This window comes from Leuresthes tenuis, unplaced genomic scaffold (genome assembly GCF_036924035.1).
Source record: "Leuresthes tenuis unplaced genomic scaffold, fLeuTen1.0.hap1 SCAF_3, whole genome shotgun sequence".
NCBI lineage: Eukaryota > Metazoa > Chordata > Actinopteri > Atheriniformes > Atherinopsidae > Leuresthes > Leuresthes tenuis.
Window position 1 is genome coordinate 16,434,944 of NW_027325357.1, and position 25,248 is coordinate 16,460,191.

Sequence of the window (25,248 nt, forward strand, 5' to 3'; positions counted from 1 at the left end):
ACAGACAAACAAACTCCCCCTCACCTCCTAAAAAAGGAGAAATTTACCGTAAATGTTATTGTCTGCCTCCCCGTAGGTGCACAGCTTTGTTTGAACTTTGTAACAATTGGAGATGATTTACCTACGGTTAATTGACCCATTCTCACCTGGGGCTTCATTTAAAACGGCCTCCTAAAACCTGAGGATTTTCTGGAAAACTTGACTCTTTATTAGTCAGCCTCTGAGGAAAACATTTGAGAGATTACAACATCAACCTCTAACTTAACCTCCTGGTATTTTCCATGCGTCCCATCAATATATATGAAAAACTGAAATAGTCTTTCTTAAAAAAAATTTCATGCAATGTGTGTTGCTTCAAGCTTAAAAAGGGAAAAAAACTGCTACTCCAGGTGGTAACTTGGTAATACAAATATGTAGAATTTTTTTTACTTTATCAAGCAAATGTTTATTGGTGGTTTCCTCAAGTATATACAGATTTTTTTGAGAGTATCGTACTGAAAAGGAAAGTCAGGAAAGTTCTGCGAAAGCAGGTGGTACAGCAGGCAAAATCAATAGTACAATTAGCTTCCATTGCAAGCATTTAAGAGAAATTAAAGACAGAATTTGCTCTGTAAAGCACACAGAAAGAAAAAGAACTGAACTGCATAAAAAAAGGAGTCATAATTTAAGAAATTCTGCCTTTAAGATAGTCACACATGGAATGATTTCAAAGGGGAATAAATTCTGTTTAATCATCACTAGGAGTACAACTTAATCTGTGAAGAATGTTGTGTCATGTGCTCATGGGAACAGCTTTATTAAATTTGAGTTACCCTGTTAATGGGAAAGGTAGCCACCAGCATTTCTTGAGCCTGGCTATAGCCTGAACCTCAAGTCGGGATGTCTGGGCCTCTGCTGAGTCATTCTGAGTAAACGTTGTTAACATCTGTCTTTTGGCTTCCAAAATGTAATAAAACTGAAATTCTAATCCACAGAATTACCATGTCTAACTGTAAAAAGCATGTTGCTTCATATCAGGTCCTTGTTGCAGTCTACAAACTGTAGGAGACTGAACACATTGGGTCCAGTCAAATATTCTCTTTTGCTTAGCAAGGTTCCTAAATTCAGTGAAACAACCTGGAATCTACCTATATGATTTCTTTCAGGAAAGGGAACACTGACCCATTCTTTATGAAAGAAAGGAGATTATTCAGTCTCACAATTCTGCAACCTTCAAAGCAAGACTCAATAATATTAATACAGTTGTACTAACTGTGTGGACTTTGTCTGGATAAATAAAAGGAAGGTGAGATTGAACAGCCCGTGCAAGTAATATTCCATATAGTACCTTTTTATGTGAATATGAGAAATAAGAAATAGCTTCTGTATAACAGTATGGTAAGATTACATTAGACAAAGTATCCAAAGCACTTTTTGTAGAATATTTATTGAACAGCTGTAGTTTCAGTGCTGCAGACCCACGTCACAGCTTATTGTAAATGTGGTCGGATTCTCATTGCAGTGTGGTCATTTTTTCTCAGGTCCTTACAAATCCATAATGCCACCTTTCCTCATCCCCATGAAGTTTTCTGACAAGGTCAATGGAGGAAGCTTGGGTAAAGATGATATGAAATCCTTTTTTTTGACTATTCAAGCTTACCCTTTGTATGGCAAGAATCTAATAAACCTAAGTTGAAAAAACCTACAATATTTGTACAGTTAACATATCAAGCAAAAGTGGCTTCTTGATGATTCACATTCTCAACATTCGTCATCATCATCATCATCATCATCATCATCAGTGTTTATCAAACAACAACCAACCACACAGAAATCGCTCAAAACCCACAAAGGCAACAATATGTAAAGCTACAGATTGCATTAGTAGAGGTATGGGATGATTATGATTCTGACGTGTGTCTTAAAGTCCCACAGCCCTCCTTGTCACACGGTTTCAATGCAGACGTCCTCCCGACCCACCGCATCAACCTGTGCACATTCAAGAATATCAGTATATTCATGCAGGCTGCGATGCAGGTGGTGGAGCGATCAAGAACATGACTGACGTGAACAAGGAAAAGCTTACAGTAAAGTGTTTAACCTAATTGGCTATTGGATTATTTTTTAGTCTCCTACTATGTGTTTAGTTATGTTTTGTTGCTAAATTAATTACCGTAAGTCTTTCTCCACATTCATTGTTCAAATCACATAATTCACATGTAGAATATCTATTGTCTGCTTTGAGTCGAAATGCATCTCTTCAGAAAACTCAAACTGCAATTCAAGGCACTCTCACAGGTGTGTTTCTTTGCACCTGAAGATAAAGTTCAAGTTCATTCAAATCTCTTTAGGATATTTCAAGCGCTTGTGCTGGAAGCATTTAATCTATGACGAATGAGACCTACAATTAGACTGAGCTGAGAAAAGCAGAGTAAAGCAGCAGGTCCTAGTGACCAGCAGGTCAAGTCTTCACAGTGATGGCATGACGGTTTTCTTTTTCTAATCAGGTGTTGCATGAAGACAAGTAGCAGCAGCACCAACCTAAGGATTTTCTAACTTTGACTGTACAAACACGGTTGCTATGTACAGACTAACAAGAAGTCATATATACACACGGCAGCTTACGATATATAGGGGTGACATGAGCAACACAAACATCAATTATTTCATATAAACACAACATGAATGAACAGTACATTATGTACATTCAGTGAGTGGTAAAGCACATCCATAAACAATGATGAAAATCTGCACTTTCGAGCCTGAATGGGCTAATTATACACCTTTTAATAAACCTCCTACCAAGACTGCATTCTTGATTATTCACTATTATATGGACATGAGGTATGTCAACACAAATTAATTAAATAACATGAAACTCAAGAATGGACATGAGTATGTACATATGGTTACATACATGCTGGTTAAATATATACACTTTATGCACATAAGATTTATTAGAACTATGATGAGAAATCTTTTTGGTAACAGAGTTGGAAGACACAATGCTACTCAGATTAGAGAGTCCTCGCCTTGGGATCGGTCAGCTGATGTGATGACGCTGGATTTGAGTTGTTGGCATCCTGGGCTGGAGGCACAGCAGGAAAGGCGAACACTCCTGGAGTGACAGGAAAGATAAATCCAGGCCACTGGGTAAAAGGAAGAGGAGCGGACAAAGCTCGGAAAGGAGCAGGGGAGTGGAGCTGATAAGTGTAATGGGGCCCTGGTGGGGGGCTGGCCATCATTGTTGACCCAGGGCTGTCAGGCCATGATGGGGGCAGAGTGCAAACCTCCGGACCTGGGGCTGTCCATGACAGTGCCTGCAAAAGTTACATAATGCAATCTAAATAGGGCACAAAACACTTTCCCTGTGATATAATGCAATTCAGTCTCCAAAAGTAAAAAAAAGATTGGGATGCTACGTGAAATCCTCAGTAAAGCTGAAATCTATAAACAATTTATATCCTGAATTTAGTCAACAGCTAAGACGGCAACAAATCTTGGGGCTGAGTGATTTTGTTGACTTTTGAAAAACATGTTATTTTAAACCGCAAGCAAAGCATTAAAAGAAAGTTTGGGTGGGGATTATTTACTCCTGTGTTGCACCACATGTTTTAACAACATACTGTAATCAATTAGTAACTGTGGAGCACAAGTGCTGTTTTTATGAAAGTGAAACAGTATTGATGATGTAGTATAGAATTCTAGCCGTTCAACAGTTTAGTACCTCATTTGTTGTTGTTTTTTTTTGGGCCAAAAGCATAAAACTGAGTGTAGATTCGTGACTAAAACTTAACACACAAAGGTTGAAATGCACATATGTATTCTTTTTGCTAGATTTACAAAGCCTCGTATGAGTGTGGTTCCTTTTTTTTATAAACCTCAGTCATTGCGAAACTATATGCTAGTAATTCAACGTGATTTCCTCTCCCATTTTTATCAATGAACGAATACGGAAACTCCCCTGATTTGTCATTTGCATATGTCGTGTTCACCACAAGCATAGTAATGAAAGCAACAATTAAACAGAAAGAGTTAACCAGATATAAGACTGAGACATCGAGCAGTTAAGCTGAGAAAAAGGAAATTCAAAACTTTAGATTTAAGCAAATCCTAAATTGCCAGAGAAGTACCATGAGACTCACATCTGAAGCATTAGCAGGTTGTTCAAGCGGTGGAGGCAAAAACTGATCCCAAATTTGCTGTCCACGGATACTCAGAGAGTTGGTACGTGGTCTGTGGGTGACGATTAGAACCTCCTGGGCCCAGTCGTCCATCAGTCGTTGGAAGTCTTCAGGCAGGTTGTTTTCATTGATACTCATGGAATTGTCACTATATGTGCCTGTTTTGTTGTTGCTGTTATTGGCCTGAGCTTGGGCCAGGCCCATCACAGACTGATGAGGAGGAGGCGTGACACCACTTGGCATTTGCTGGGATTGATTGACGGCTCCTGATGCCGAAGCTCCAGATCCTGAGAATGCACGCCAGAAACACATGATGACGCCACAAGTAATAAGGCTAATCGACAAGATAAAAGTAACGTGAATCGGAATGGTTTGATGTTGAGAGATACTGCAATTCTACATACTGCTGCCTCGCTCTTTACCAAGACACAGTCGTTTCAGTGTTGACCCTGCAGGATAGAGACGGACTTAATACAAATTGTCGTCGCATTAGCAGGCAGTAATTTTCAAGTCAGGATGCAGTGCAAATGAAACTGAATACTACCACAAAACAAAGGAGCAAACTAAAAGCACACTTATAAAAGGCTTAAAAGAAATCAAACCTGTTAAACATGAAAATGGATGTATTAGAAATATCATGCAGGTGGCCAGATGAGAGCCTTGTCATTATGCATTTCTAGATTATGAGAGAATCAGAGACAGGAAACAGTAGTGAGAGGTGAAAAAGTTAAGAATTGTAGTAGACTGATGCATTTGCCATGCACAGACCTGTTTACAAGTAATGCAAGATGGCAAAGCAGACAACAAGTGCCAGTAAGGGACAGCTGAAGTAAATGCTCATTGTCATTAAACTGAACCTTGATTATCCAAACCTCCAACTTCATAAATATTGGAAACAGTGAAAATGGCTGATAACGACTGTGCCAGGTAAACTTTTTAGTGTAACTTTGTTTGAAGACAAGTCATGTGAATTTGTTGACCACGTAATCAGAAAGGCTTTTCAGATCACATTTAAGACAGAAAAAAATATTCAATCAAAATACTAATTATGGGAAAAAAGTGTTCCTGAGAGATTTGAATAAGCAATATACAGTATGTCGATTAAAGAAAGTATACGGCAAGAAGGCAAGTATTAAAGAGAAGACGTGATAAAAGAAAGTCCTGTGGTGTTGAGGAATAGTTTGGCAAAGACAAGAAAAAAAACTGAAGCAGATAAATAGAAATATCATAAAACAACAATGTGAAGCTATGCGGGAAGAGAAGAGATACAAACAGATAGACAAAGACACAGGCCCACTGAGAAATCTAGCTCGTGGCTTGCTACTGGATTTATAGGTCACTCGCTCTGAGGGTTGTGGGTAATTAGACCAGCCTGTAGAGGAGAATAACCAAGGGAAGAAGATGACAGAGTAAGAAGAACACTCTTAGATACCCAAAGTCATGCAACTAAACACCACTACACATTTTTTCTTTTGTTCTAAATAAAAAAAGACTTGGGCTACAATGTTTCGGTGGGTGCTGCTGGTGGTACCTTGTCCAGGAGGAGCTTGTGTGCCAGTGCTGTCTCCATGTAGTCCGGCGTAAATATTGTCAGAAGACAGAGAGCCTTTGAGGGAGCAGGGCTGCTGAGTCTGCACAGGCTCTGAGGTTGAGCTGGGGAGGTGGCTGGTGCATGACCGTGCTCTACTGTGAGTGGGGAAAGAAGTTTTGGCTGGAGAGCCGTTTAAACTCACTGTGGGCTCACCTGTAGCTGCAGCAGCACCTGGACACACAGACGCACAAGAACAAGAATGGTATTACTCTTTGCCCTTGCTGCAAATATTCATTAAACTGTTCCAGTTTTTAAAAAAATGAACTCACTGGATCTGCTAGAGTCACTGGTTTTGGTTGTGACATTTCTAAATTGTTGAACTAGAGGACTGAGAAGTTTTCCTGGCTTCAGCCTGTTCTTGCTGGACCTCTTTCTTCGGCTTGCATGTGGTGCAACGTGTGAAAGAGGAAGGCCCGGAGGAGGAAGTTTGCCGAGTCTGCGGTACAGCAGCTCCACTTCCCCTCGCTGATGGGCCTGCAGCTCTGAGATCTCCCTTAAATGCCTGCAGGGACAGAGACAGGGAATATAATGATCACTTAAAAACCAAATTGACAAATATTTAATTTACTGGCACTACTTAAGGCAGAAGATCAACCTTACTTCTCCCTGAGTCTCTGTAGTTCCCTCTTTATGTCTGAGTCCTCCATCTCTGAGTCATTATCACTGCTGGCGTAAGCTGAGCCGTGCACTCCTCCATGCCTGCTTGGTGAGTCAGAGCTCTGCACACTGCTGCTGCGACCGGTGCGACGCAGAAAGGCCACTGCTCTCTTCATGAGGTCACTTCCTCTGCGCTCGGAGCGATGGTGTTTAGACGGAGTGGCATAAGCCAGCTTTGCCGGGCTGCTCTCTGCCCCCGAGTCTGAGGAGAGGAAGCGAGCGTGGACCGTGACATCCACCGGGACAGAGTTCGAGGTCAGAGCCCGAGGCAAGGATGCCCGCTTGGCCATGGAGGGAGGTGTGTCCAGGTAGAAATCAGGCGGGGCAGAGTAGCGGCTACAACGTGTCCTCTGCGTAATGTCGTCTTCAGCGCTCACCACAGAGAAACGGCCGATCGTGGTGGGCGTCGTCGTGGCGTCCAGAGCGTGGTCCTCGCTGTATTCGGCAGGATGCGCGGGTGAGGCAGCGCTGCTCCAGCTCCTCTGCTTCACATCTCGTGTGTTGGCCACCTCAGGAGGAACAGAATTGATCTGCCAAAAACAAGGAAATAACCTAAAGTCATCTTTCCCTTTAAAAAGAACGTTTTAAATGCATAGTTTTTTTGTAAAATTGAATATATATTAATATGAAACATTTCATGTTTATTATATACATCACGACAATAATTATTTTCTATTACATGTTTATGTTTATGCATTTGGGAGACGCTTTTATCCAAAGCGACTTACACTGATAGGTGGGTAGGGTAAGGGGGTCTTGCCTAAGGACGCCTACTGGAGGTAATACCTTTCATGCAGGGGTGTCAGGATGTATGTCAGAATTGAAAAGTGAAAATGGCTGCTTGAACAACAAAATATCATGTAAAAAAATACAAAAAGTTGTAGCAGGGGAATAATTTGCTTGGAATCACATGGAGTCAGTCAGTTCTACCTTTCCCTGGAAAAAATCAATCTTTTCTGTGTACCTTAAATCGACCTCTTGTTCCAGAGCAGGAGACAGAGTGAGGAACATGTCTTCTAGACAAGGAAGCTGCAAAAACAGTAGAAAACACTAACTATTAATGAACTGACACGTGCAATTAGTTGAACAGTAATGATGTCACCATGTGTTAGACTGATAAGCGAATGCTGTACCGTACATACTCACCACACACGGCCGAGTCACTCAGTGTGCTCAAACTGTCCATTCTCTCAGGAATTTGGGGCTTATGTGAGTGACAGGACAAGAGAAAAAAATAAGATAAAGAGAAGTCAATTAGAAATCAATAATAATTTCTCACACATTTAACAAAATATATATATTCTTTAAATCTTACTCTAACTTAGCAGCATGTCTCTGACCATGCATCAAAGAAAATATTTAAAGCAGCAGTCATGGCGGTCAGTACTATGGTACTTACCAGCTGTTCTCCTGCCCTGTAGCGCCCCTCTCCCATAGGCCCTGGGGTGCTGTTTCCTGAACCTCCCATGGCACTGTCTGGGCCAGGAGGAGACTGGATGTACTCTGTGCCGGATCCTGGTGTCTCTGCAGCACTGCCTGATGGATACATGGGCGCATATTCCTGGTAGAGCAAATTCCGAAGTTTTTCATCCAGAGTTTTAATCGTGCTGTCAACAAAGCCCCCACGGCCAAGTCGCCCTTCACCATCGGACTCACTGGGCCCTGCACCGTGTTGGGATGGTGCTGGGCTCTGTGGCAAGGAGGGCGCTTTGGCCCCTCCCACAGTGGAAAAAGGCTGCTGGAGCACCACGGGCTGCTGCGGCCGCTCGCTGTGTGTTGCTGGAGCATAAGAGACAGAGGGTGGCTCCTTGGATGTACCCAGCTCCTGAGGGGGCAGAGGAGTGAGAGGAGACCCAGTCTGTGAAGCGCTCACATCCAGAGACAGGGGCATGACGAGAGGACAGCAGGGCACCTCGTCAGCAATAGAAACGGGACGTGCCAAATTGGGCATTTGCTGAGCTGTATGGGTAGGAGAGATGGAGCCCAGAGGGGACCCCTGTGAATCTTCCACTGGGAAAGACGTATGTGGGGGTGACGGGGGCAGCACTTGAGCCCTGGCTGTTGGGGCTTGGTGCACACTAGGCTGCATTGAGCTGCCTGCAGTTTCCGCTGTCGACACTGACTGGAGAGTCGGGGGTGCAGACACAGGAGGTGACAAATTGGCAAAGAGGAGCGGGTCTGTGTTGGACGTTATTGGAGGACTACAGAATCCATAAATGTCATAAGAGAATCCTCCACTACCACCAGACATGGTGGAGGATGATCCCTCTTCTGCAAGAAGAAAATCATTTGAATTAGAAAAATAATTTGTTTTAATCCCTTGTAAGGCTATACTTTGGCCTTTAGAGCTGAAGGTGTATTTTTTATCTGGCTGCCACAAGGCACTGCTATTGTTCCATCTAGCTGACAGAAATTATGCTGACATTTATTCAGCACGAATCACCTCTGGAGGGCCTTGCAGTGACACTGTCAGCAGGCTGGGTAGTGGCTGAGCTCCCAGGTGACTGTGTGGCTGTCCCATCAGAGGGTGTGTCCTGACTGGATGTGGGCGTTTCCTCCACTGGACAGATTATGAACCATCTCTTTCCTGTATGAAGAACTGAAATCCAAGAGTTCAGAAGGAAAAAAAAAACCCAGGTGTTCATAAAAGTCAGTGTAAATGCAGAAAGAACAGTATTTACCAGACATAAATTTTGTGAAAGAGTATATTGTGTTACCATTTTGCTGATAGACAGGCTGAGGTGCACCAGGCAGCAGACTCTACAGAGGGATTTACAGATGTGAGCTTTGTCTTCCACATTTATGTAACGGCATACACAATGTATATGTAGATATATTTAATTCTCTCTTACCTCTCCTTCTAACCCTTCAGAAGTCTGGCCTTGTAGAGGACTACAGCTCAAAGCTGTGAGCCTTTCACCCTCCATGTCTTCATGCAGCATGTCTTCAGCTTTGTCCACAATGTCCTTCAGCTGGTCAATGAAGATCTCCTTTTCTAACAGTAGGATGAAGCCATTTTCGACCTGTAGACATTGAGTTTTAGAGAAGGTAAAGCATGTCACACATAAGTTAGACATCAAGTCTAAATTCTAAAAGGCTAAACTAACCATGTAAGTGGCGATTTCCTCCGGTGCGTCTCCATCCAGATCAAATTTAAATGTCACCATTTTGTGGTTGTGAGTCTCCAGCTGGCATTCCACCATTTTATCGCCAGTGTTACAAACCTGGGGTAGTGTAGTGGGGCAGCGGTTAGAGACTTTACAATCAAAGACATTAAAGAATTTTAGGAATTTGTGAATTTTTGTGCTGCCATAATTTACTCCATGACTCACATTGAGCATGCTCAGTTTGGGTTTGCTGGTCTTTTCTTGTCTGGAACGTGTGCGGGCAGACTTGCGGTGGTGTTTCCTGGGTTTTCCATCCACTTTGCTCCCACTAGCAAAGCTTTCATAGCCGTCACTTGTTTCCTTTCCAGATGCTACATCAGAGTTTAGGCTGTGGAAAAAAATCAAAACTTTTTATCATCTCTAACGTTTAAATAGATGAACAGACAGAAATGAATAGAATCTGTTAAGTTCTGAAATCACTGAAAAACTGGGCACACACCTGTCATAAGCAAAACTGGAGAGTGATATTGGTTTATCACGATGAACATCCTGAAAACATAGAAAGTGGTAAATACAAAACAATCAGAGGACCTTGGTAAATGTTTAATTTTATACCCAATCATTTTTGCATGTATGCACATATCAGTATAACAGAAAAAAAAGTGAAAACTTTGGCTCTATTCCTACCTCTGCACTGGGCTCTTGTTGAAAGATGCTGGAGGCAGATGTTGTCTCTAGGTGTGGCTGAGTTGTGGCCAGGCTGACACTCTCAGGCACTGAGACTGTTGTCTGAATGCCAGCGGGCTGCAGAACTGGAGCAGTGACCGAAGCTGCGACAGGAGCTGCAGACTGAGGTGGTACTGGCACAGCGACAGGAATCGTGCCTGAAGCCAAAACTGGAGTGGCAATTTGGGATCTGTCTGAGCTTATAGAAGAGACCATTGTGAGTTCTACCGTGAAACCCGATTTAGATCCAGGTACTTTCACTGGGGTTGCAGCTGGCGCTTGCACTGTTTCTGGAGCTTGTATTGGGATTGAAGTTGGGGCTTTAAGAAAAGTTGAGACTGGAGTTTGAGGCATGGATCCAGCTTGAGCCGATATCGGGACTGGAGGTTGGTTTTGTGCTCGCGCCAAAGTTGGAGTTTGTGCTGAGGTGTGAGTGTCAACTTGGACTGTGGCTGGGGCTGGAGGTGAAGTTGTAGGAGCTACAGATAACGGTAGGTTGGTTGCAGTAGTTTCAGTATCTGCTCCACTTCCCCATAGTGGAGCATGACCAGCAGGCATGGCAGGGGGAACTGTTGGCAAAAGCTGAACATCCCCCAGGGTTCCATGTGTTGCAATCATCTGTAACAAGAAATTGAGAAACAACACATTTAAGCTGTTGTTCGCCAGTTTAACCTCGATCCTCTGAATCTAGAGACGCATGCCCTGCATGCATAACATCAACAGTACTGACACACTGCCACCTTAACGTTAAAGACTTCTCAAGACCGAATGATTACAGTGAAAACGGAGTGAAATATTCACCTGGACAGGCTGTTCAGTCAATTCCTGCTCAGGGTTGGGGGCGGGGAAAGGGAAAGGTTGCACCTGAGAGAGAGGTAAGGGATGGGTGGAATGGAAGCTACCAAGGTTTGACTGAGATCTGGAAATGCCACCCTGCTGCTGTGGTACTGCAGGGGACATGGTCATAGCAAGAAGTGGAACTGGGAGTGCCATACTGGGCACTTGCTGAGGTGTGGACAGAGGAGTTTGAGGGGTGCCAAGTGTGAGGACAGATGGCAGGGCAGTATGAGGGGTGAGGGGAAGGGAGGGAAAGCGGAGTGAAGGTGAGTAGTAGGAGTTAGATATAGGAGGGTCACTGCTGCTGTAGGCAGACGGCAGAGGAGTCGGGGAGAATTTAAGGGGCATGTGACCCACTGTTTGAACAACAGGGTATGGTGAGGGAAACTGGGAAAGAAAAGGGAAAATGATATAAAATGAACAAAGACAGCCAGTCGATTGACACAACATTCACACAGGTCCCTTGTGTATTACTCAACCCTGCAACACCATGTGTATTAACATCATAAAGATTTGTTTTTCTTTTTTATCAAATAGCATCTTTAGTTTGTTCTTGTCTTTGAAATGCCACCACAACACACCTGTGTGCTGATCTGCAGGGGCAGGAATGGGGAAGGAGCACCGACTGACTGGAGAAAACTGGTAGATGTATCAGGGGGACTCAGGTGTGATGCAGACTGGTCAGCAGATAACAAGTGTGGAAGGAAATTAGAGCCAAGTTTGTTTGTTTTTTTCTTTTCTTTGGGAGTACCCATTTTTGAATTATAAATTCAAACTAGCTCTCAACTAAACTGACAAACTGTGTAGTTCAAAATGCTCCACAGTGAAACATGTGAGCTGCTAGGCAGGTAGACTTTAAAACTGTAACTCTGTGGTTTGAAGTGTGCTGCTCTACCTGGGGCGGAACAGCAGCCGACTGGAGGTGGCGCTAAAGGCAGAAGAGACAACGGAATAAAATGACAAACGTATACAGCAACGTATACCCACTACACTGATCAGCCACAACACTTACACCACTGACGAGTAAAGTGACACGACTTATTTTGTTACAATGCAGTGCTCTGCTGGGAAGACCTGCATCCTTTACATAGATATTACTTTGACACTTAACACCTTCCTAAACATTTTTTGTAGTCCAGGCACATCCCCAGAGTTCTTCTGGTGGCATGAGGGGAGCTTACCTAATATTAGGCGAAGTGTCATTATGTTATGGCTGATTTATGTACACTATAGTACAATCTACTTTTACTGTAAAAGGAAGGTTTAAACGTCCTTCTTATTTACATCTCACTCACACATACTTCAAGTAATGACATTGAAATGGTCAGTGCCACTGATTATAGTAAATTGCCACATTATCCTCAATTGTCTTGCATATTTTAGCTAATAACAGCTTAATAACAGTAAAATGCTTACTTCAAAATTAGCCCTCAAGCATACAGCTAACACACATCCTGAATATGCTAAATCTACAGAAACAAGTTCTGCCAAACTTTTCTTTCTGAAAACTATGGTAAGATCATTTGCATAGCACTACTGTATATTTTATATTTATTCACATGCCACACATGCTACACATGCTCAAGTACTCCAACTTTGGGTTGCCAAGCTGGGCTGCATTGGATGGCTTTCAAATGGTTGCTTTCTAATTTTGCTTCTCTCTCTACAAATGTAGCCAAGGGCTTGTCACAGTTAAATGCATGCAGTACCTGCTCCTGGCTGGGCTGGGCAGTAAGCTGGGTTTGTAGAGTGGGGGCTACAGCGGGGAAGCTCTGTGCTGTCTGTTTACTCTGATTCGCAGTAGGGGCTGGCGTAGCTGGAGCAGAAACAGTCTGTCAAAAACACAGAGGAGGAAAGATCGCATTTATTAAATCCTGTTTCGAAGACATAATATGACTGTTTGTGTCACACACAACAAAGCAGGGGCTGTCACTAATGAGAAAGTAATCAGGAATGTATTAGTTATCGGTGTGATTCTTTGCAGGAAGTTGGAATGAAAAAGGGAAGTTTCAGCATTAATCTACCATCACCCAAGCATCTTGTTCATTGTAAGACACTGTATTAGCGATGCACATTGATCTTGAAATGGAACCATTTGTGTGAGCAAAGCAGGAGCAGAGACTGGCTGTTAACAGGAATGAGACAGCTGGCGGAATCATTAGAGATACTGCAGGCTACTGCTGCTATGCTGGATTTGGTCTACATTAACTCTCCTCCACTAACCTACCAGTTGATCTGGTCTGCCTTCGCTGTGAGGTGGTGATAACAGCAGGTTCCTGTCGAGATTTGGGATACACCAGAAAGGGACATCCAGGCTCTGACTCTTATCTATCTTATCATTTGCAGATAAACTAGGGCCCCCAATCTCACTGTGACTGTGACTGTGCATTGGATGATTCACTCCTCCCCTATCAGAGAGGGTGGGAGAGCTGGTCCTGCGACTAACAATGTGATGGAGGCAGTAGTTGAGAAGGCTGAGATCGCCACCTTCATACAAACCCCTTGGAAACCCAACTTGTGAGGGTGTGGAAAGGTGAGAAGGTGAAGTTGCCATGACCAGCTCACTGTTTGGTGATGGAGAAGAGGGTGAGGCCAACGGAGACAGTAGAGTGGCTGGAGAAGACCTTGACTGATGAGGGGAAGTGGGCAGGCTTGGAGGAGTTTGGGTGATTGTGGACAAAGTGCGTTTGTGTGTGTGCCCCAGTGATCCGCCTCCCCTTGTGCTGTCCTTGAATAGGAGAGACATGCAAGCTTTGCAGTGGTGGCTGTGAGGCTGTGGGCTGCGTGGCACATTCAGACGGAGCTCTGAGGGACGTTGTAAATTCAGGGGAAGGTGAGGCAAATTGAAATGTCTTGCTGAGTTATGAGGAGTGTGTTGATGTGGGGACAAAGAAGGAGATAATAATGAGCGATTCTGGGCAGCGCTCGAGTTTGGGTAATCCGCAGCATGCAGTGGACTCTCTGAGCTACATGATGAGGCCAGATCCTGTAACGGACACAGGCAGGGATTCATTATCTTAGAGAGGGAGTGTGTCCTACACTTCAACATCTCAACCAAGGAGGCGCTGCCACGCCTAAGACACTGAGGGATGGCCAGGTTCTCATGGCATACAAATGGATCACTGTTGTGACGCTGATCAAGTGACATTCCAAAAAAGAGAATAGAAAATAAGTTACTTAGGAACTTAACAACTTAGGGAAAAAAACAAGCTGCTATAAACATGCAGTTGTATGTACTCACTGTTTGACACTGATAAGGCCCCTGGTGCAGTTGTGCTGCAGGTTGTTGGAAGGCCCCAGGATGCAGCTGACCTGTGGTTTGCTGGTAGGCTCCCTGGTGTAATTGTGTGGATGCTTGTGAGTAGTTTTCATGAGAGGCCTGTGTTGTGGATTGCTGGTAGGGTCCCTGTGGCATCTGGGGGTCAAACTGTGCAGGGGGACTGCAGACTATCTGAGCTGTTGAAATGGGCTCTGGAAGCGACTGGAAGGTGCCATTCTGCTGATTGTTCAGATCATCTAATTGCATGGTAGAGCTCACTCCACTATCAGCTGTAATAACAAAGCAAATAATACACAATAATTCACCATGATACCCTCTGCAGGAAGGACAGAGTCTAAGGAAGGACAATGTGAAAGAGAGAAGTGTGAAGTAGCCTTTAATTGGAAGTTAAAAGCTGGGTAATGGTGTCTGATTGTTTTAATTTAGTACTCAGACACTGTAGTACCCTTTTGTCTGTCTTACTCTTAACTCCACAAACAACAGTTTGAGTATTTTAAGACACAGTCTGTGTTATTTACTTTAGGCTGCATGAGCTTCTACAGCAGTTAGACTCATCACCAGATACAAAGATCATGTTGTATTCACTACTTTCAGGTGTTATTTCACTTTTAGTTTCTTACATGTGGCCGATGTGGTCACAGGCACAGTGCAGATAAGAGTATCTTGGTCCTCATAATCTGCAGTGGCCAGTATGGTTCCCTGTGGTACACCAGTACCGGGCACCTGCAGTAGATTCTGCTGAATCTTCTTCATGGGTCCCTCACTATTTCCGTTTGCTGAGACAGTCCGCTCCCTCCTCCATTTGATTAGAGCCACACGGTCTCTGATGGATTTCCCAACTATCTTCACATCACACTCCAGGAAAAATCCTGATTCCACCTACAGGGCACAGGTTAGATAGTTGCTGCAGATTAAGAATAAAATAAGTCAAGGATGAAACTCAACACTGCGTGCAATAAATCAAGAGTCTCTCCTCCCAAACAACAAAGGAAATCCGTTGCCCTGCCTGGACATAAGTCTACATGAAAGAGAGAAGATCAACTAATTAGTTGCTCAACTTTCAGTTGATACAGTACATGCCTTAGGCCTGTGGTTATAGGCACCATGTCGCAAACCACTGACCAACTCTCATTTACATCAGAAATAATGAAAAAAACCCAGGTTAGTGTTCCAAAGTAAAGATAGCAGCCTTATTACTATACACTATTTATGATGGAATAACAGGGTTTATGGGTAACAATGAAAAACAACTTGCACTGATATTTTGAATGCACTGCATCCTGTTTCAAATATTACTTAACTGCATATTATCATGTTTATAACACATTATCTGTGTGAAGTTGTCTTAAATCTTCCCAACTAATAACACACCACAAGGCAAGACCCCCTGTTGCTATGGCTATCTGCAGCTTTGATTTCTTGACAAAATTTGAATGATTTCTATTAATCTGAATGTTTTTATTGATTGTAACTGGCACCTGCCATGTAATAAGGATTGTGTATTTTTCATGACTTCTGCTGAGTCGACAGCAGGGCTTGTGCAATGCAACATGCAGTCAGGCCACTGCAGCAAAGTGTGAAAGATCGATAAGAGGGCAAAGATAGCTAGTTTGGGGTTAAAAAAACAAACAAAAAAAAAAAAAACGCACTGGGTCACTGGGTTAAGATCTCTAATTGCTACCAATTTAGTAAATCCTAATGAACACTAATAATGTCAACACCATATGGTGAAAAGAGAAGTCCACAGTTATTTTATTAAATGTTATTAAAGTAACTTTAAATGTCAGTTATTTTTATTTCCCTGTGTCTTTTATAAAAACTGAATATGTCTCTTAAAAAACTGCATGTCGTTGTTGTTTTTATTACCATTTCTTGAGCAACTACTTCGGGTACTTCGTTCACCAAGTCAAAGGTAAACTCAATGGCACCGGTGTCTTTGTATTTCCCCTTCAGTTTTTTAGGGTCTTCAACCCACAGCTTTAGAGCAATAGATGCCTTTTTTCCATCATCCTCTTCATTAAGCTCCACCCTCACGCCTGTGTCTTCTGCGAAGTAGGCATGATTCAGGAGGTCCTTGATGGAGTACCTGCAGGAAATGCACAAACACCAGCTGATGCTCTGCACAACAGTTCACTGTGACAGTAATGACGCACAATGCAAAGGAGGGTGAGAGCTAAATACTGGTATTATCATCATTCTTCAGGAGCAGTAACAAAACAAGGCAACACTGGGATGAGGGTCAAACTCTGTTACCTGCATGAAGAATGTGTCACAAAGGTCTTAGCCCACTCACCTTTCCTCCCACCTGTGGCAAATACACTCCCCAATTATTTCCTTAATTTCTGGGTCACTGACTTTGCTGTAGCTGGCAGGCTTCACGCCCTGAAAAGCAAAACAGCCTGTCTCAACTCACCTACTGACACGTTCACAACAGTTAACTGCAGACCGTAGCTGGGAGCAAGTTAAATCTGCAGAGTCAAAAAACATGAATTACTCTGAAAAAAATTCTCCCCAACATCTCTGCTGCTCTGGGGATTAACGCGACGCACTATTGTGTCACCTACTGCTGCCATTTGCTCTGGAGTGAGTAGCACTGGTTGATAATGTTAACGAACAGGGGATAAATATTACTGTGAAACAGAAACTCTTCTGTGAATGTCAAGACTTTTCTCTCCTTTTGCTGCTTTAGAATTTAGCATTTCGGCGAGCACTTCGCATTCTAGCCAAATGCAGACTATCTTAATAGCATACCTAGCATTTAGCACTACTCTATCACCCATTTGTAGCCACTGTGGCCGCTGCTTCAGCTCATCACAGATAAGGATCTCACTCTGAAGTTACAAAAGTGTTCACATTTTTTGTTTTAGACAATCTGTAGAAGTATTATTAATACTTTAACTAAATATATAGCTTGTGGTTGTTACGAGTTTTAATATTCTAAAAACTTTAATTTAGCTGAAACTTTAATTAAACTAAAATCACAACAATAATAACAATGAGAGTGAAAAAAAGTCACTGATAATTAGTTGTCACCAAACTTCCCCACATAATGGACCTTTCATTCCAAATTGTGATAAAATAAGAATTTAAATCAGTTGAATTTCCCTCCGAAAGTAAGCTGGAGGTCTAAATAACAATAGCAGGGTATAATAGCTTAAACATGAACTCACACTGGTGACTTTGCGGTAGATCTGAGCAGCATTTTGACACTCAGAGTAGGGGTATTCTGAGGTGGCCATCTCCAACATACACATCCCGAAAGCATAGACATCAACAGCTTCATCGTAGTGCTCCTCATACATCTCTGGGGCCATGAACTCCGGAGTGCCTGGAAAACGAATGCAATAGAAGTTGATGAATTACGCCTACACACACGCACATACACACACTCACAGACATGAATATACACTGATCAGCCGCAACATTAAAACTAATGACAGGTCAAGTGAGTTACATGGCTCATCTTATTACAATGCAATTCTCTGCAGGAAAAAACCTGCATCCTGTCATCATGTGGGTGTTTCTTTGAAGCTGGTTGTTTGTATCTGCTGCCCCTGAGAGCCCACAAAACTGTCAAAAAAAAAAAAATTCTGGTTGTTGGATGACTAACCAATTACACTTTTGGCAAAAGAGGCCCTCTTCAATGTTGCTAGGCCTAGGTCTCCAATTTTGACAGAGCCTGTGGGACCAGTGATGAAGATGTTGTCACACTTGAGGTCTCTGTGGATGATCGGAGGAGTCCTTGTGTGCAGGAAGTGGAGGCCTTTGAGAATCTGTCTGCACCAGCTTCTGAGAACTTTGGTCTTCATGACCTTAAAGCGCTTAAGATACCTGTGGGAAGATAAAAACATCACAATAGATGACTTTCAACTCACAGCAGGCAAAAGTGTTGCTTTTCTGAACACAGGGAATATTGAATTACAAATTCACATCTTAACCCTTTCATGTCCAGTGCGGAGCACATTTTTCTGTGTATGTACAAGATCTTATAAAAACACGTGGTAGTTAACAAAGATAAACCATCTCCACCTTTCGGCTTAGTTATGCAAAGATAAAATGTATCAGGTGCCAAAATTTTTTCTAATCTTGATACGTTTACCAGAAAGCGTCACACCAACCATTTGGGGGGGAGGGAAACAAACAAACATTCTGATTACTGCTGCGCTAAGGAAGCGAAAAAAATGCTAATAAACATTTTTCCTTTGCTCTTTTTCTCAGTGCATATATTAAAGGGTCAAGGACTGTCTGCAAGCGATCTCTGTGTTGATGAAATGTTTTCATTTCGCTGTTTCTTTGTTGCTGGATTTATCACTTTTATAAAACATTAAAAGCCCAAGAACACATATAATATAAATCCTTAATGACTGCTCTAGTCTCAGACTAATCTACTGATTATGAAAATTTCTCCCATGGTGTTGCCCATTCTACGTTAATTGGGTTTTTAGCAACTTCTTTTTTTTTTTTCGTTACATATTTTTACTGCTATTTAACAGGTTTGAAATGAAGAGTGAATTATACAGCAAAAAGGAAGGTTATAAGGAATGCATTTTCATATTGACTCTCACGTTTTTAGCGTCCCTGATGTCATCAGCTCTGTCACCAGAACAATACACTTCTTCCCTTTCACTGGTGATTCCCAGAAGTCATAAAATCGCACAATGTTGGGGTGCTGGAGAGCCTTCAGCATCTCTGCCTCCTCCTTGAACCTCTGTCTCTCAACTTTGGAGAGTTTCCGTTCCTATGGGCAATAAAGAAAGACTGTTAACTTCTTGAAATCCTTCTCTCATTTTCTCTTAATCCGTGCCCTCGAGCCTTCTCAACAGAGAGGCTGCAGCAGTGCTAATTAAATCCAAAATCGACAAGTTTGACAGGTAGTAGAAGAGTGAGGAAAGGCTTGATCATCAAAATTGTGAGTGTTTTATTATTTTCTAGGTGGAATGGCAAATGTATTTTCCCTTTTTGACCTCATTTTAACAGTGTGCTTGCTTCAAGAGTGAGGATTTGTTTCTTTTAGCCTCATGTTTAGGGTAAAAACAGCTTTGGTATTTGGAGTGATAAACATAAGGGTCTGAACCATTTATTCTTTTTTTATCATCATTGTGCAGAAAACACAAAAACTTAAAACACCTCAGACCCATGAGTAAAAATGATTACGTTTTCAGGATAAAGCACGAGTAAAAGCCTTGTTTCATTTGATGGTCTCATACAGAGGCAGGCACATTTGACATGACAGATCAAATGTATTTTGTCAACTTTTTAATTTGTACATGACATGTGTTGCTGGAAACATTGGGTGAGCATATTTCAAAAAGGTTTTTCAAAAGTTCAAATCAAAAATCCAAACTGCACTAAGACCAACTCTGGCTTTGATGTGGTAGTTTGTGCAATTTTTCAGAGATTAAAGTTTTTATTTTCTGTACGAGCATGAGTAAATCCGTACATGCTAGATCGATATTTCGGCCCTTGCCTTCCCTGAACTGTTGTATAAATAGTAAAGCAGCTGACAGTAAACTGCCTGTACATTTCTGTTTCTCTTGAGTCAGCAGAGCAGATACAATCCAACAGCTACAGCAATGACAAATAGCTCCGGGACCTCCAGATTTTCCAGGTCTTCTCTTGTGCTTGTAGACACACCTCAAATGGAAACAGCTAGGCTGTATTTAGTGTTTTAAATAAGTGGGATGCACAATAAGTTCATGCACCACTGACTATTGACTGATGATGGGGAATCAGATTTCACTCACCAACCATGGTGACCAGTCTAATGCATCTTACATTACATGCAGCTACTTTAGCTTCCTTCAAAAACTCCGGCTCTTACTCAGGCTGAATATATTTCAGTGTGCCTCATCTCTTTGTCCCTATTGTTCAGTTTTCTAGTCGAGTCTTTTAAATTCTTTGCGAGAAGATGTACAGTGAGCAGGGTGTGGCAGCACAGAATCAACTTTTCAGAGAAATTCTTTTGCCCAATAGAAATTAGAAGCACTTTTATCTATATTCAATGTAGCGTGCTGAAGACACTACACAGAAGTCAAAATAAAGAGGAACTGCTTCACTCATAAACTACACATCTTACCCTGTCCTTAGTTGAACTCACTCTTCCTCTCTCTCAGCTGTGTCTTGGTGCAGAGGGTTGCATCAGCAAGATTCACTCTCCAGCTTTATCTGCGTGGTTAACACCGCAGGGGTTTGAACCATGGTTTACAATTCATTATTAAGCCATCAGGACAAGGCGAGTAATACAGCACAACTGTGAGACATCGGTCCAAAGGTGGTTTTGGTGTTTTATCAAAATATGCTGCATCATTTTCTAATTTCGTGTAGACAACTTGCTTTGCAGAAGTCTGATCATCATTCAGCAGATGAATGAGAAATAAGACTGGAAGTCTGCCTTGCTCAACATTAGGCACAATCTCCGCTTACAAATCTGATTCATAAATCTTTGTACGAGTGTGTTTTCTGCTGTCTCATTCTTAGTCCTTCCCCTAATCGTAAAGACATAAAGCAGGCATTTGCATTACGGCAGCTCTTTTTGTGAGTGAGCCGCACAGACACAGAGGCTCTGAAGGGCACAGCCTCATCTCCAGGGACAGAATGGTTGAATCATCACTAGATCTCCCCTAAGAACCTGCTCAGACGCAGCACACACGCTGTACATATGTACTTGCTGTATAGATCGCCCTGCATGTTGCGTGCCGATCCAGATGCTTATCCTTTTTGAAATTCTGTTAATAACGTAGATGTGTTTAAAAATAACCCCAATAAATTGGTTTCTCTCCTGACAGATAAATAAAATACAGCAAATTAACCACAAGCATACCTTTTTCACACCTTCTAATTAATTATTTAAATAATTAACACCTTTAATCCCTAACGAAGATTTGAAAACTGCATTTTTATGGATCAAGCCTGAGCAAAGTTACAGAGATAATAAATGGTGGCTTAAGCATGGGATACCATGCCTAAAAATTACCCATAACCCTTTGCAGGATTGTGTCTTCCACTGATTTCTAGATGCTGTCGATATGGATGCTGGAGGCTAACTTTGTTAAAGAATGACTGATTGAGGTTTCTTGTCCTCACGAGCCCACACACACATATCAAGCTGTTCACATTTTCCAAACAGAAGACGTCTGTTTCATCGCTGACCTCACTGGAAACTAGACGTGTGGTGCTGCCAGAAGGAGCTGTGAGATAAGCGCAGTGTAATAGTGATTTAATTCTACTGGATGTCTGAAACTGATTGAGTGAGGTTTCCATTTTTGTCAATTATTCCCCGGGGCCTGACACAGCAAACCTGGATGGTGCAAGAGAGAGGCGATGACAAAAAAAAACGTCAACTGTCAACTATATCTGGAGCTGCACAAAAACCTCACAAACGTTATTCTCCTTATGAGCTCCTGGAACGATGGGTTGGGTTTAAGAGCTCTGTGAAATCTTAGGACCCCAGTGTTTGTGTATAAGTGAAAGTCAAGCTCTGACTAAGTAGCATGACAACGAGCAGATATTCAGTGTTTGCTGGAAAAACTATGGGTTTGTTTTACTGAAGAAAATTCTCACAGATAACTAGCAGGCCCACTTCATTTTCAAATGTCATCTCTTGTCCAGACAGTTGTTCTGGGATGACGTTAAAAAAAAACTAAAAAGAAAAGCTTAGCAAAATTTGAGCCCTGAAAGGACAGCCACTGTGTACAGGTCTGTCTGCAGACTAATCTCTATATCACATGGATAACATCTAAACTGATCATTAGATTACCACATACTCAGATTAGTGATGCAGCAAGCTGTCACTGCAGTGAGTTTATGTACTATAAATGATCCCTGCTGATACACCGAAAATGCTATATGTATATAATTCTGACAAATGCATTCAGTTCATGTGTTTTTCAGGTCACTTGCTGACTTTGCCGAATACAGTTAAGCTGCAAGAGCAGAATTACTTTAAGTTAGTTTAGATATATATATAGGACAACAGTATATAACGAAGGCCGTCAAAAGGAAAGGAAAAACTGCAATACGTCACATCTTTGAATGTGAAGAAATAGCAAAGTCTAAAGTAAGAAATTACAATAAGGGAACACCGCTGCAAAGTGAGCGTTGACACTCACAAAGCCATCTAAGTGATTGAGAGCCCGTTAGTCCTCAGGGTGTTAGTGTTTTAATAAAAAATCCTGTCATCACTGGGAAACTATCCAGCTCAACCCTGCCTGTAACTGCTGATGATTAAATCAGCTGAGCTGTTTCCAAGACATGATCAGCACTCAAGTTTGCAAGAATCTATAGACCCAGATGTGAGAGTTAATTAGGCTATAAGAGAGTATGACAGTTTTAATTGGAAATGTACAGATAGTTATCATATTGTCACTGTTTTAGATTCAAATGTTACCCCTGGGTAACACAGTGATGCTGGTTGTTCATTAACTTCCAACCTTTTTGAGCTGATGAAGCTAACAAAAGCACACAATGCTACACAGAGCCCCACCAACCAACTGCTCTTGGCTGATGCTGAACTTGGACCCACCTGCAGTTCACACCATGCTACTTCGACCCAGGTGTCGGTGTCAAGACCTTTATAGACAGTCTTGAAGGACCCTCTGCCCAGCTCAATATCAAACTTGAGGAAGCGCCCCCCAGGTGAGGTGGACACAGCCTTCATCCCGGGCTCCTCTTCGTTCTCATCACTTCCTGCTTTACCTGTGACATCGGAGGTCACCACCTCTGCCTTGGGCTCGGTCTCCCTCTTGCCACTCTTCTCCGTATCTGCGCTGGCTCTCTCTGCGGCGCTATCTGTGGGGACCACCTGGCTCTCCGTGCTGGGTGTCTCCTGGAGGTGGGTTCCGTGCAGAGCCCGGGTCCGACTCCGATCAACTATGGTCCGCAGGTCGATGCTGAGCACCGGGGTGCTGTTGACAAACTCCGGTGTGTCCACCGGCTGGTCCTCGTGGTCTGACACCCACAAGCTCCTCCGGATAAACCTCCTGCGGACCAGCCCCTGGTATTCTGTGGAGGGGTAAGAGCTGGGGTCACTCGCCCCTCGCAGGGCTGCGATTTGTATGTTGACATTGTGGTCTGTCCCATTCTCGTACACAGGCCTACAGGCGTTTGCATTAATATCCGAGTCTAAATTGGGTGCCGAGGAAAATGTGGATCCCAGTGGCGGATCTTTGCTTGAATCGTCCGCCGAATTCATCCCGGTTAAACGGTTAAACACCTACCGGTGGCATCGTGCAGGAGAGGATGACGCGCACGCTCCTCTCCCGGTGGTGGGAGCGTTTGCTGCTTACCTGCAACACTTGCAGTGACGCAGTTCGTCAGCACAGGATGTATGGCCTAATGCCTTGAATTTTTCAGGACACAGATCATCCCCTCAAAATGTCCAGCTCAGAGGATGGATGCATTGCTCCTCGGCGCCTCACGCCCCTGTCCACCCTGCTGCAATACAGCACAAAGCTATTCGAGTTAAACCTGATGTCATTGCCAGTTTAGCCTATGAGCTCACGAAACCAGTTCCCTCCACATTGCATAATATCCAGCGCATTTTATAAAATATGTTCCGCACACGATTCACCGGCCTGCAGGCCGGGATGTTTAAACGGTGCCAAGCACCAGCCGCTCCAAAGACACATCACGGGACGCCGAAGTGCGCTGCCGCTTGTCGCTGTTAGTTCTCTACCAGGACTTCGGATCGCAGGTGTTCCGCGTGGAAATCTGTATCAGTTCCGACAAGTGTGACCTCAGCATAATTTCATTTAACTATTCGCACGTACTTTCCCCCTTACTTGTCCTGGAGGGACTTATCAGATTACGCTCACTGCGGCACAGTTCGCCCCAGGTTGAATCAGGCGGCTGTCAGTGCATCGCTCGTCCAGCTGATGCGACCGCTGTCTTCCTGAATTCCATCTCTTTCTTCGAGGTTTGAGGAAATTAGGATCCCTTCCACGACACTACCCACGCCCCTAGCAACAAGACGTATCCAATAACTCGGCACGCTTTCAGGCAGCACCCTTACCCTCCCATGACACAGGCTGCATGGACCACACTGTCCGCCTTCATCATGACGCGCTAAACCGAAGGATGATTAAAGCCCAAACAAAGGGGATACTTGCATGGGATCTCATTCTAATATCACCCGATCATGCGATAGATAGTGATTTTTACTCAAATCCTGCACGATGATGTTCAACTATAATTTAACCAAAGAGGAAAATTTCAGAACTTTTCCTTATCTTATTAATTCTTCTAAGTCCCATTTGATGCTATTTTACTTTCTGTAGCATCAGCTGAATTATATCACCATTAAGGTGGATCACTTCATAAAGACTGATTAAGATGATTAAGAGACCACAGCAAAGGCCCGTAAAGAGCTCACTTTGTCTTAAATCCACTTTATTCTGACCCCCGTATGAGAAAGCGTCTCCTGAACCACTGACATATTCTCATTTTATTGAGAGCACTTCCCCTGCTAGTTTATATGGGGGTGAATTTAAGTTAAGAATAATTTTCAGAATATTTAAGCACGAGTATTTTCCGCTAAACGCTCAGCCTGGATGGACAGTTTTGAATGTTAAGGGGGCGACAGTTGCCAGGGAAACGGTGGACAAAATGTGAATCATTTGGTGGGCGGGTTCAGAGCTCAAAGGGCCAGTTTACAGGAAAATACATGAATGTGACAATTCATGTTTCTTGCCATCCCATTGAATAGGTCTTATTTACACACACATGAGATACTTTTCAGCTGGAGAAGCAAAGTGCTTTTTGCTCGCTCAGTTTTGCTTACAGTTGAAACTTTACTGCAGGGACATACCAAAGATGGTTACATCCCATATTAGTTATTGATTAATACAGTTTTCCACATGTTTTTGACATCAATCTAACAACAAGTGCAAA

At 42.9% G+C, this 25,248-nt stretch overlaps 1 protein-coding gene across 6 annotated transcripts; it reads right to left on the reverse strand.

The window, feature by feature from the left end:
- Nucleotides 1-1,553: 1,553 nt before the first annotated feature.
- On the reverse strand, nt 1,554-24,376 carry wnk2 (WNK lysine deficient protein kinase 2). Of its 6 annotated transcripts, none has more exons than XM_072382119.1 (28): nt 22,883-24,376; nt 18,927-19,099; nt 17,972-18,192; nt 17,532-17,689; nt 16,655-16,743; nt 16,228-16,447; nt 14,982-15,240; nt 14,323-14,630; nt 12,791-12,913; nt 11,977-12,009; nt 11,046-11,468; nt 10,206-10,862; nt 10,018-10,067; nt 9,744-9,906; nt 9,519-9,635; nt 9,264-9,434; nt 9,129-9,171; nt 8,855-9,010; nt 7,811-8,682; nt 7,558-7,615; nt 7,376-7,440; nt 6,355-6,941; nt 6,024-6,256; nt 5,695-5,925; nt 5,461-5,535; nt 4,568-4,612; nt 4,125-4,450; nt 1,554-3,299 (listed from the first exon to the last, which is right to left on the reverse strand). In XM_072382119.1, exons 1-28 carry the CDS (start codon nt 23,549-23,551, stop codon nt 2,997-2,999), a joined length of 6,828 nt encoding a protein of 2,275 aa, XP_072238220.1. In that variant the 5' UTR covers nt 23,552-24,376; the 3' UTR covers nt 1,554-2,996. The 6 variants fall into 6 exon arrangements, with proteins under 6 accessions (XP_072238220.1, XP_072238219.1, XP_072238221.1 ...); XM_072382118.1 differs by having other exon boundaries at nt 5,437-5,535; XM_072382120.1 differs by lacking the exon at nt 5,461-5,535.
- Nucleotides 24,377-25,248: the final 872 nt, after the last annotated feature.